Source organism: Xyrauchen texanus, chromosome 20 (assembly GCF_025860055.1).
Source record: "Xyrauchen texanus isolate HMW12.3.18 chromosome 20, RBS_HiC_50CHRs, whole genome shotgun sequence".
In the NCBI taxonomy this organism is placed as follows: domain Eukaryota; kingdom Metazoa; phylum Chordata; class Actinopteri; order Cypriniformes; family Catostomidae; genus Xyrauchen; species Xyrauchen texanus.
In genome coordinates, this window is record NC_068295.1 from 23,511,070 (window position 1) to 23,525,199 (window position 14,130).

Here is a 14,130-nt window from a genome sequence, read left to right on the forward strand (position 1 = left end):
GGGAAGAACAGTAACACCAGCAAAGGCCCCAGTAATATACAGCCAGCAAGTTCCCTGCCAACTGACCCTGCAGACTGGCCTTGTGTTCCTTTTCCGTTTATTTAATGAAATTTGGTACCTTATATACAGTCCTTAATATTAACTAACGGTGTTTTTGGTTTTTTTACTTAGGTCCCCTAAAAGGCAAGGACTAGTTTATGCTGCGTCAGATATGCTGCGAGTGCATTGATTTCAAAGGGGGTGGTACGTCGGAAGGACGACGAGGGAAATTATCAGACGTTCAATAACTCTTCATAATTTCAACCATTTTAAAATATTTAATGTAGCTTTACACTCTCAAAAACATTATTTGTGAGGCAAAACGTGCGTGAAACATTGGTGTGAATTTGGAGCCGATTGTGCTGACGCGTCACTTCATAGACTTCAATGTATTTGGCAGCACTGACACGAAGTCATGTGACATCCCCTCAACGTCCAGAAACACGAGTCAATTGTACAAATTAATAGTTCTTCCGCTCTTTTCTCTCCATGACGAACAAGGTCGATGCAGAAGTAAACGAACAACATGCCCCTCTCATTCAGTCGGCCGATAAGTACTAGGTCATTCAGTTTGTTTATGAATGAGAGGTTTCCTTTTTCTTTTCTTATAAATGCTTTATTTGAACATTCAGTTTACAGTGTGGTACAACACAATTAGTACACAACAATACGTTTTAAGAATAACAGCAGTATAAACAATAGTTAAAGAAAACACATTACCAACACCATTGCCAGGGCTGGACTGGTAATCAGGCATGCCGGGCATCCCCCCCTTAGGAATTTCTCTAATTTTCCATGACTGGAAAACTGCATTGTAAAATTCCAGGTTTTTTCAGGACGTGAGGGATCCCTGGTAGCCTAATGAGTAAAGGAGTGAGTTGCTATATTCCTGTTGTTTAAGGTGGAGGATTTTGACATATGCGATAGCATTAACATGTTATAAATAAGACTGTAAAACACTTACATATTTACATTCTACAAAACCTGTCTTAAATATATCAGGCATACTAGGGTGTCCTGGACTATCTCTGCTCAGGGTCTGAGCTATCATGTTGTAAAGCACTACTCATCACTGACCCCTGCTGGCGAACACTTGTACTAGCTAAAGGAAAATATGGCTGCCTACCAGACTGACGAGTGGAGGGCCCTATGCGAGAAATTTCGCCATGCCCAAGATCTCTCAGAAGTAGAGTCGAGAAAAGACCCTGAGAATAACCCTTTCCGATCGAAATACAAAGCCAGAGATCTACTGAAGGAAATCAACTGTTCTTTGAAAAAAACTGAGACCGAAGAGGAGGGAGGAGAGCCTGACAATGAAGCTGACAGCGAGTCCGCTCTGACGGTGGATGGAGAAACGGAGAATGATGCTGAGAAAGCGTGCGCCGGGGATTCTCCAACCGGGCTGCGAGCGGCGAGGCTCGCGGTGCTCCAGTACTATCTCGGTGTAAACCACATAGAGACCGAGGAGCTGTCCGCCGGCGAGCAGCATCTCATGAGCTGCATGAAACTGATTGACAAGTGCACAATAACAAGGGAGAACGTCTCTTTATTTATACAGGCCCGGGTAAATACCCATCCACGCCTATCCAAATATTTCTTCCTAAAAGCTTCGCATTTATAAATTAATATTAGTATCTTGCTGGTTAACTACTGCGCCTTGTTGTGTTTCTTTGCAGAACCAGCTCGGGATTTTGTGGGCTGGAAGAGATGAGATCGAGAAAGCGCAAGGGTTTTTGGAGAAAGCCGAATCAATGTATTTGCGCTACATGAAAGAGGTGTGTATGTTGCATGATCTCCTCGAAATGTATAGCCTTAAATATATATTACTTTCCCACTCACGCTGTCCTTACGAAACAAGAAACCGGCATACAACCTGAATCTAATTTCTAATATCATTCGTTCATTTCATATTCAATTAGGAATTCAAAATCGGAAAAACAAAAAACTATTATTCGTTTACAAAACCTAAATTAAAAAACAAAACAATGAATTTATTCTTTCGTAATTTCGATGTAATGCTCAAATAAAAAAAATAAAATAAAAAAAAGGAAATTGGGAAAATAGCCACGGGACACTGTGCGTTTTGATTATTTGATTTCACTAATATATAGCTTGAATATTTCCCTTTCTTCTGATTGGTCAACCTGCAACGTCGTCTTCTCAATGCTGTGAGACAGAATACATTTTTGAATTTTATGTTCGATATTTTTTGGATATTCGCCTATCACCGTGTCCTAACTACACGCGACGCGACGCCGCGGCACGCGATAAAAGGTATCTTTTCCATGTTAATCACAGTTCTTGTCCTAACCAGACGCGACGGCGACACGCGAAGTTTCTAATTTAGAAACGGTTCCTATTTCTGCGACGTCGCGGCTGACAGATCCGCCCACACAGAGATCTCATTGGATGGAAGTTCTGCGTCTCATTAATATTTAATCATCAAACCTGGACGACGAGGAACTGACTGTCGAAGTTCAAAGGCATTCAATTCTCTACGATAAATCCCACAAATTCCACAAAGACATCAGGAAAAAGGATTCCGTCTGGAGAAGTATAGCTGAAGCATTGAATACACATGGTAAGTTAAGTTTAGACTTTCATCTACAGCGAATGAATGAATGAATGTAGCATTTAGCTATAGTAGGCTACTAAAGACGCATCAACCTGTGTAAAACAAATTCCGCTTTATTTTCAATGTAAAGTAGAGTGAATAGGCATGACGATTTGTGTCCCTGTATCCAGGGGTGTCATTCCAGACAATCTACTGAAATACAGGCAGGGTGGGGAGTCGCAATGACAGTATAGTATTAAAATTGTTTCATTTGAGTTTGAATATAATTTTCCTTCCATCCATAATAAAGCGACGGGATGGATATGAATTTCCCTATGAACAAGATCGAATAAACTGATTGTCATATGAAGAAATTACACTGGTTATTTTTATTACTGGTGGTACACATTTTAGTTAAAAATAGGTCACTGTGCCACAAGCGATAATGGATTTGAAAGCATATAATATAGCGTTCAAACTGAATTCTATGCAAACATACAACTGTACTTCATAACAAAATTAGTCAATGAGTATATTTTGTTAATGTTTTGATTTTTAATAATGTTATTTCTTGATTTGATTATGTTCTTAACCATTTCCAATGCGGGTGCTGGCCAGCAGTGCGCTTTCACAGAGAGACTCCGCCCACACGCTGTTCTGAATGGCTGTGATTTTTGATTGACGTGTGGCGTCTCACAGTCGCGTCGCGTCTAGTGTGGACAGACACACTTGCTGTCGCTGGAATTTTATCGCGTCGCGTGTAGTTAGGACACGGTGTATGGTGTGTAAGCGACCGTCTGAAAGCTCCACCCACAACTAAAACGTCACTGGCGTTAGAGCAGTCATTTATTTGACCATTGAATTGCATGTTCTATAAACAAAAAAAATAGTTATTTAAAAATGAAAAAACGTGACAGGTTTAGTAGATCGCCAGAGTGATGGCTGTGCATATGAATGTTCCACTTGTATTATGGAAGAAGAAGAAAATCACTAAAATGAATGAAAACATTATTTTCACATTCCAAAGTTTGTAGTAACTTTCCAGTGGGCAGCTGATTTACTATAGGTGAGATTTTTACAGTGCATCCAATAATATGAGTAGTATTAAATCATTTTACAAATGAATGAACTAAAATTCCCCTAAATGTTATTTTCACATTCCAAAGGTTAGTAACTTCCCAGTAGATAGACTTACTACAGGTGAGATTTTTACAGTTAGTCAGTCTATCTACTGGGAACTTACAAACCTTTGGGATGTGAAATAACATTTTGATGAATGTTTCTTTTCTCAAAAATAACCTAATACTATACTCCTATCATTGGACTTACTGTAAACATCTCATCTGTAGTAACATAACTTTTTTTAATGACATTTATCAATGGGACACGAATACACAGGAACTACAAAATCATACAATGTTATTAAAAATAATATATAATAGACCAACTCCCAGTCAGCATATGGCCAAGTGATATGCCCAGCAGCAAGATTATAATACATATGCATGTATAGTTCACAGTTAGTGGTGGTTCAGGACAATATTTAATGAAAATTTAGACAAATTTGATGTTGATGGGATTAAGGCAGTAGGCTACAGAAGACGGGGCGGGTTGACCAATTAGATAAAAGGGCCGTTTCAGTGCCGCACACTTCTGCGTATCAAATATTCAAGGTGTAAATACATTTTAAACAAAGGAAGAAAATGAAAATGTTGTCATTTCCCCCTTTCTCTTTATTCCATTTTAAATAGAAAATGAAATTGTCAACAAAGTGTGTTTGTATCTGCTTATTCTATTCATTGTTAAAACCAATATAGAAGAAACCACATTTTTACCTTTTAATTTTTGGGTTAAAAAAAGAATGGATGCAAAAGTGCACGGACCGTCCCATGGCTATTTTTCCAATTTTCTATTTTTAACTTGAGCATTAAATCAAAATGACGAAAAACAAGTAATTATTTGGATTTGTAAACGAATAATGAAACTTACGTAGTGTGCTGCCGACCAAGACAGCATTTTTGGGCTTCACTAACACCTCAAGATTCACAATATCATATAACCGTCATCATGATAATATGCCTTAATAATAATCAAAAACTGCACAAATTTTAAGGACCTAAAGGTCCTGAGGACTTCATATAATCTACTGCACATTAATTGCACACAAATAGCAGTGGCATAACCTTTTTCTGCAACTGTATTATATTAATTAACCACTCTTTTAACCTAATTGCATTATATTTAATAACATTTTATATTTATTGAATTAAAACCAGTTAAGACAGGGATGTGACACCAAAAAGCAATTGAATGCAGTTGGATGTTGTGGGCCAACATTTGCTCCCTTTTATGCATAATAGGATGGTCAACCACCAATGGATCTTCAAGATTTTTTTGTGGTGGAGGGAGATGAATTATCCCAACAAGAGAAGATAAGAAGGTAACATCCCTCCCCTTAAAGAATATTCCAGGTTTCAATACAAGTTAAGCTCATTTGACAGCATTTGTGGCATAATGTTGATTAGCACAAAAATTACTTTCGACTCATCCCTCTTTTTTTTATTTTTTTTATTTATTTTGTGTTACAGTGAGGCACTTGCAATGGAAGTAAATGGGGCCAATCCATAAACGTTAAATACTCAATTTTTCAAAAGTTAAGCCACAGTACGTAAACAATATGCATGTTAACATGATTTTAGTGTGATAAAATTACTTGCCTTTTCTGTGTAAAATTATAGCCAATTTTACAACTGGTTCTGCAAAGAAGAATTAATGTTCTTTTATAAAATTATAAGTTTCAAATTTCTGTCTTTTAAACCTTCCAAAAATTGGCCCCATTCACTTCCATTGTGTGTGCCCAACTGTAACTTCGATATTTGCTTCTTTTTTTATTTATTTCGACAGACGAGTCGAAATAATTTTTTGTGGCAATCAACATTATGCCACAAATGCTGTCGATTGAACTTAACTTTTATTGAACCCAGAATGTTTCTTTAATCCACTATAAAATATTATTGTGCTACCGGGAACTTTCTCAAGCCCCTTTTTCCCCTTATCTGCCAACAGGTTTGAAATGGCATATACTCACACGCTTTATTACCTGGCTCAAGTGTACAAGAATCTGGAGCAGTTTGAGAGAGCTGGACAGTACTGTCACAGTACACTACAGAGACAGCTGGAGTACAAGCAGTTTGTACCACTCGAGTGGGCCATTAATGCAGCCACACTGTCACAGTACTACATCACCAAGGTATGAGTAATACATAGACCAATTAAAGTAAATACTGTGTCAATTTACTGTTGCAACAGTGTGCATAGATCATACATTTGGTCCATGTCTTGTGTGTAGGGGTGGGTAAAAATATAGATTTTCCGATGCATCGCAATCTTTATTGGAACAATCTCAATATTGAGTCTTAAATCCCATGATCATTCTTTTACTCTGCACACAAACCTCCACTGCAATGAGAGGAAATCACTTGCATTTGCAAAAACATTTTGTAATATATATTTTACTCACCAGTGATTAGGGCTGCAACTAACTTTTATAATTTATCTATTTTATTTTTTCGACTAATCGAACAATTATTCGACTATTTGGGTGATTATTGCAATGATTAATCATTAGCTCTTAACCGATTATTCAGCTTTTGCCTGACTTAAAAGGTTGTATTAAACGTTCTTACTAACAATAAAGAGGGAAAAAAAATCATCTTTTAAAAATACATCTGAATACTGAATTGAAGGGGACAAACTACTTTCACTGCAAAAAATCCTATTGTTATCAAGTGTTTTTGTCTTGTTTTCCATTTTAAATTGTCTAAAAATCCTTAAAACAAGATACATTTACTTCAGAAGCAACATATAATATATTTAGACTTGCTTTAAGAGAATGTATCTTAAATATAAGTGTATTTTTTCATACTTCTGCCAGTGCAGTATAGAACAAAAATGTACTCATATTCAACATAAATGTGTGTCCAAAGATTAAATCCACACCAAAGATGAAATCCACACAACATGTTTTTCATTTAATGTCTCTTTTAATATTCTATCTGCTCTCAACAGTCAGTTGTTGATCAAAAAAATAAATAAATAAACATTTCATTTTAATCATGCATAACAGGGATGAGATGAAGCCATTCAAGTCTCTCTTGTTAACATGCACTCATTTACAGATGCTTTTTACAGAAATAATGGTTTCGTAAAAGAGGCAGTACCGGTTTTTAGCACGTGTTTAACAAATCAATGTTAATAGTACAAATTATGCAATTAAAAAAAATTATTTAACAAATTATATATGCAATATAATGTCATATTTATTGATTAAATTCCATTTTTTTTTTTTAAGCTCAAATGTGACCAAATTGATGAAAAACGAATAAAATATAATTAGTAAAATTTATATTTTCTTAATGTACCTAGTTAGAAGGTCCACTGTTTAATTAACAGCATTAGCTGGGAGAGAATATTTAAGCAAAATGGACATTATATCTGAAATAAAGCCATATGAATCGATTTTGAACTTAATTGAGAGCTTGCGAATTGGAATAAAATTGTGAAATCTTTATCAATACCCAGCCCAACTTGTGTTTTAATCTTTAAGCATCATTAATGTTTAGTTGTCTCATTTTGTGTGTATGTGTGTGCGTGCATGATAATTGAACTCCCCATGAGTGCAATCAGTATCAAAGTAATTTATGTCTTTGTTGTCATTGTATCACAGACGCGATACATGGAGGCTCGTCACTGTTTGGCGGCGGCAAGTGTCATTGCTACTTCTGCTGGAGAAATCCCCTCAGAAGCAGCTGCCAACGAAAGTTAGTTTTTGAGTGGTGTTGACCTTGAATATTATTGAATGTGGTTAAAAATGATTCTGTATTTCCCTCCCTTACTTTACTAAATGCTGTGTGGGTGGCTAATTAAAGAAAACAAAACAAAACATATTGGCAGTTCACAGGTGGGCTTAGTTTCACTCGTATTGAAACTTTCCCTGTAATGATACTGTCCTTCACTTTAATACTGAAATAATGGTGATTAATATGTGCTGTCTTTTGTTGTGACATTCTGATGTGATTCCGTAATCATCTTTGTTGGTTTTCTAATATATGTAGAAGGGTTAAACGCTTAAAAGCATGAAGCTTATACATTTTACAAAAAAAGAATAAATGCGTTTATGTCTGAAGTGCTTATTATGACTTGTCTTTTCCCAAAAATTTTCTTAAATCTTTTTCTGCTTGCCTTTTACCTTAAGTGCTGTAAAGTCTCTTTAAATTTTTTTTATAATTATTAAATCCACTAATCTTATAATTCATCTTCCCAAAGGTGAAGCTGAATGTGAAAAGCGTGAAGAACTGCTGCAGAAGCAAGCTGAAATTGCCAGATGCTGGATCAAATATTGCCTTAATCTGCTGCAAGATGCTAAAATGCTTCTTGAGGTAGCCCTTGTTATTTGTTATTGATTTGCTCTGTGCATTTATTCGGACACTTTCCAAGAATTTATGGACTCCGATTGACACGTATTGTTTTGACGTACTTTCCATTGCACAGGATAATATTGGAGAACTAGACTTGGATCGGCTGGAGGAACTGAAGAGAGCACGTCGGAATGAAGAGGAAGAAAAAGAGAAGGAAAGAAAGAGTGCCATCCTTTTTGGTTCAAGTGAAACATTTGACTCCATTTCCAATCTGGAGGAGAAAGTAATCAGTGTGCTTCCATTGGACTTTGATGAAGCCCGTGCCATCTTCTTGGTGGGTCAAGGCTACGTGGCCCAGGCCAAGGAGTATTTTGCTATGGATGGTCACGTGACAGATCATATTGAGATCTTGCAGGACCATAGTGCTCTCTTCAAGGTCCTAGCCTTCTTTGAACAGGATCTAGAACGGCGCTGTAAGATGCACAAGCGTCGTGTTGACATACTGGAACCAATCTGCAAGGATTTGAATGCTCAGTACTATTTGTTAATCTGCCGGCAACTGCAGTTTGAACTTGCAGAAACCTATTATGAGATGATGGACTTGAAGTTGTCTGTGTCCGACAAGCAGGATCAGCAAGATGTGCATACCATTAAAAAGTTCAACCACTTGTGTTCCTCCTCTATGAAGTGTTATCAGATGTTCCTTGATTCCATCCGCTCACCAGAGGGCAAATTTCCAGAGAAGCTTGAGGATGATGTGCTGCGGCCAGCGCTAGTGGCCAAATTCCATATCGCCAGATTACAGTCCAAGTTTATCTCCAGTAACCTGGCCGCTCAGTTGGAGAATCTTACCCTCTCATTAGAGTGTTACAACTTTGTAGTGCAATACTGTGAGGAACACCCAGAAGCCAAGAAGGCAGTTGAAACAGAGCTAGAGCTGAGTGAGGAGATGGTCTCCCTGCTACCTCTGAAGATCAATCGAATTAGATCCAGAATGCCCTCCACCAACTAAATGATAGGCAATTGATAATTCTGATGTGTATTGAGTGTAATGCCCCTCACATAAATATAAACCACTGACAAATTTACACTACCCCATTGTTCCGTCTACCGTCATTATCCCAGGATTAGATGTATCTAATGAGCATTCACAGGACCACATTGTAAGAAACTCTTCATGCTTTGCCTTTATAACCCTGGGACCAGAAGTCTTTATGCACTGGTGTAATTGAATGATTTACAATCACTAATATATTTAAAATGTGCAATGTAAAATGTTTGTCAAAAATAAAAAGTAAAATGTTCTTTAAAATATGATGTATCTTTACTGAGCCTAAGATGAATTAAAATAAAATAAAAAATTAACTTTTAGTTTTTCTTATTGATTCAAAACAAAATTCTGATTATTTGCTTTATTTTAACATTCTTCTTACGCGTGTGTGTGTGTGTGTTTGAGGTGCTCCCTGTCAGCAGTGGCGAGTACCTACCGACTGGGAAGGGACAAACCAGCGACAGGGTGATTGATGTCCAAGGCTCATAAATGCACGAGGGCAACAAATCCCATCTGGTCCGAACCTACAGAATGTCTACTTTGGTTCAAGTCAATGAAAATTTTAATGATGGTTATGGGAGGAATGTGTCCCAAAACATAGCACATTGCACCCTGCTGTGTATGGGGCTGTGTAGCCGCAGACCGGAAAGAGTTCCCATGAAGACCCCTAACCACCATCGAATGCACCAAAAATGGGCATGTGAGTGTTGGAACTGGTCCAATGAGTCTGGCTTTCTTTTACATCACTTGTGCACCATTTACATGGGGAAGAGATGACATCAGGATGCACTGTGGGAAGATGACAAGCCGGTGGAGGGAGTGTGATGCTCTGGGCAATGTTCTGCTGGGAAACCCTGGGTTTCCATCCACGTGGACTTCAATTTGACAGGTGCCAACTACCTAAACAGTGTTGCAAACCAGGTACATCCCTTCATTGAAATAGTATTCCCTGATTGCAGTGGCCTCTTTCAGCAAGATAACGTGCTCTGCCACACTGCACAAATTGTTCAGAGTTCAAGGTGTTGCCCTGGCCTCCAAATTCACCAGATCTCAATCCAATTGTGCATCTATGGGATGTGCTGGACCAACAAGTCCGATCTGTTGCGGCTCCACCTCACAACTTACAGGACTTGATGGATCTGCTACTAATGTCTGGGTGCCAGATATCACAGGACACCTTTAAGGGTCTTATACAGTCCATGGCTTGGCGGGTCGCCTGATTTGGTGACATGTAGAGGAACAACAGCATATTAGACAGGTGCTCACAATGTTTTGGCTCCTTGGTGTATATGCACACCCACACAAAAACTGGCATAGTAGCAGCAAACATTGTGCAGCCATAATCATTATAACTAGTTTGGCTGCATGCATAGAGGAAAGTACCTACATTGCCTGTTGTATTGATGACATTTAATTGAGTTCATGCAGCTAAAACTGGGACAGCAAGAACATTTAAGCAGTTAAGGTTGAAGTACATCTAGCTTCCTTATGCAATAAGAAGGTGATAATTATGCTGTGGAACATGTGTCGCAGATTAGAGGAAAATGTACATTATGTGCTCTGTTTTCAAAGAGGAAACTGCAACTAACGGTTATTTTCAACAGACAATTGAACTAGAATATGTAATGAGGGGTTGACCAACAGAGTATAAAGCAAACTTATTGCAATTTCTTCCTAGATATTTAAGTAATCTCATGCTGCTGTTTCCCTCTTTCCTATATCTCTCTGTTTCACAAAGACCCACATTTAGAATATGATGCAAAATAACCACTGATACAAAATAAATACACAGATAAGTAACTAACTAACAGTTTTACACTGATGTAAAACTTGGTCTCAACTAGAGTCTGGAATTTTTGCCTTCCCTGAATGGTTAGCTGGAGTTTAAACTAGTGTATTGTATTCATGTGTCCTTCACTTTCCCAAATTGAAATTCAGAAGACCTGTGTTTGCTGTAATTTTGTCAAATAAGAATACTTTTGGAAAAGGTTAAACCAAAAACACTTTTGTTTTTTGCTTGGGTATGACAAGAAATTACATCATGGTTTCATCTCTGAGAAATAGAAGAGAAAATACAGAAAGTGCAGCTTTCTGAAGGCAATAGGATTTAGTAAATGTTTTAGGTCTTTTTAAAGAAGAACATTTATATGTGCGAACTAACCCAGTGGAAGCTGTACCAAGCCAAAATTACAAACTGCTTTGTCTTGTGAAATAGCATCTCATCATTATATTTGAAATATCAGTGAAAAAATTCTGTGGCTGTGTGCTTGTGATATTCTCTTAGTCATCTTCAGTCTGAGAGACAAACAATCACAGATCCTGTAGTTCACCAAGAGTTAAGTATATCGTTTGACTGACAACAAACTCGAACATTATTCCATGTCAATGCCGTTGAAAATGTGAAGGTTGTTTTGAAACATATCTTCTGCGTTCATAAATGTATATTTGAGTTTTGATCTGGGACTCTCCTTTATAATATGAATCTGATTTCAGGTTATTGTCATACATTCCATTTTCCATTAACTAGAACTTAAGTAACTTCCGCCATTTATGACGGACTTTGTCTGCAAGTGCTAGATCAATGCGCCATGAAGTCCTAAATATATATATAATAATAATTTGTGTTCTTAAATTATTTTTTGATCTGTCTGACTGCTGTATGGACAAAATAGACATTTAAACAGATATTTTTGAAATGCCACAGGAGACACCACTGTAATAAAACAATCTTTTTATAGAAGAATTTCCCACGCGTTCCTTTAGCTTATGCATACAATGGAACATTCCTCTCTGTCTTGCCATACTGTGTACTAATAAAAGGAGAAAACCTTGTCATTTCCTCTGTGAGTAAAACCACTTCCGGCAAAATATGACAGCTTTGTATCAGCTTAAACTGTGTTGATCTTTTCATATTAAAGTGTATAGGCCATGCACAACACTGCTCCACTACATTACCTTTCACAAATCAAGTACAAGTTTTTAAGTACAAGTAAATATTTCCATCCATGTCACAAAAGACAAAAATAATATTTGCTAGATATGTCATGTCTTACAAATGGCCTATGTGTGTTAAAGCACCTTTTAAGTATATAATATAAAAAAGTCCAGTCTTTTGAGGCAATGTACAGCTCTCCAAATGACTTTTCTGTAGGCTACTGACTAAGCCAAGATCTGATCATGTGTGAGGTCTCACAACAAAAACAAAGAATACAATGGGTAACTTGTTCATTTAGAAATATTTTAAATTTTGAGGGGGTACAGTGTATTTTTATTGTATACAGTCTTCTCATTTTGTGTATACTGTATATTGTATATTAAACTGTGTTGTGTAACAAGATGTGTAAACTGTATTATGTGTAAATCAGATGTTTAATGTAATTGTCATACTGCTATATTGCTTGGAGCACCCAAGACTTTCACCCACTGTTGCACTTGTGTAAATGGTTGAGTGACAATAAAGGGATTTGATTAAAACAGAAGTGTTTAAAGTGGTAAAAGCAGCCGCTTAAGGCCCCTCAGCCACCAGGGGCCCCTGCAAAGCATTTTATTTATTGATTTTATTTATTTGATTTTTTATTAATTTGTAAAGTAATCTTTTGATCATTTATTGTTAAAGGTGCACTCAATAACTTTTGGCTTTGAGACATTTTGGACTTACACTGAGACCTAGCGGCTTGGATGCAGTGTCATTTAAAATCAATAGTTTTCAGTTTCAGATGCCATTGTAGAAATGTAGTTTTCACAGTCAGCCATGATTACTTTTATCAGTGATTGAAAGTGTCAAATAACAGGATGTTACTGCGATTAAGTGAGTAGTATTTGGCTGGTCATGTGATTCTAACATGGCAGCCCCCATGTGCGGACCCTCGCCATGTAGAATAAAACAGCTTAGGTTACTGATACGATGAGTCTTCCTTTTAATGTGAGTGGTCATGATTTCCTACATGTATTGCAAAAATACAATTCATGCCTTTAGGAGTTCAACTTTTTTAATGAAGAAAAATTATTGAGTACACTTTTAATTTATAGTTAATTTATTATAAAAAAAATGTTTGTGTAATTAATATATTCCAATTTTAAGCTAATATATTCAAATTTGATGAAGATCGTATTGTCGTGTCATTATTGGGTGGGTCTTTATCTGGGAAGGGTCTCTAAATAGGAATTACCTTCCCAAATGAATCCCATATGCTCGGAAATGGCCTTGCCTTGTACAGTCATTTCGTGAGAAATACATGAGAATTTAACCCTAACCCATTTAATCATATTTCTCAACATCCCAGGGAGTTACAGCAGATTCAGAAAAAAATATAAAAAATGTGTGATATGATATAAAACTGTCAAATATCATGTCATGGGGCAGTGGCCTCCAGGATGTTACAGCAGATGATTTGCAGCATGTGTTGCTTAAGTCTGGGCCTGACGTTTTATTTGGCAAGGAGGCTAACTGTCAAAAGGACATGAACATTAAAGTGGTCCCAGAAAGTATTTGGACACTTTCAGGTTGTCAAACTTTGTAGAATTAACATGATGTGATGAACTTCACTTGTGTGAACTTCAGGACAAGTAATGCACATCTACTAAAGTAACTTTGGCACTTGTTGTTGAAAACTTACCGAAAAAACGACTAAGAGAAGTATGTCTAAATAAAGGTCACATAAATAAAATATAATTTGTTTGCAGATGCCACTTGGCTTGATATTTTGTCTATTGCAATGGAATTCATTTTTTTAAGTGTGGATTAAGCATCGTAATAGCTAAAGGCACCCCTAAAGGAAAATTAGTTTTTTTCTGGTCACAAAATACATCATCAAGAATATTGATGGAGCAACATAATTTGCGATAATAAATAATAACGGAAGGTCGTACTGATCCTAAATTATTTTAAAAAATAAACATGGTGAGGGGGCCTTTTACCCCACACTTGGGATAAAACACCACCAGTGGGGTAGATATAGGGGCATTAGTTATATTTAGTTATATTTTTCAACTTAGGCAAATTCTTTTGAAACAGCAAGAATCTTCTTCAAAATAACCACTTTTGCAAAGGTTGCATAATTTCCTGTTAA

General features: G+C 36.8%; 1 protein-coding gene across 1 annotated transcript; it reads left to right on the plus strand.

The window, feature by feature from the left end:
- Window positions 1-949: 949 nt before the first annotated feature.
- On the plus strand, window positions 950-12,515 carry kifbp (kinesin family binding protein). The gene is made up of 7 exons (XM_052150420.1): window positions 950-1,603; window positions 1,716-1,814; window positions 4,954-5,033; window positions 5,660-5,843; window positions 7,320-7,413; window positions 7,919-8,031; window positions 8,144-12,515. The coding sequence occupies exons 1-7, from the start codon at window positions 1,154-1,156 to the stop codon at window positions 9,020-9,022; spliced, it is 1,899 nt and encodes a 632-aa protein (XP_052006380.1). The 5' UTR covers window positions 950-1,153; the 3' UTR covers window positions 9,023-12,515.
- The last annotated feature ends 1,615 nt before the right edge of the window (window positions 12,516-14,130 follow it).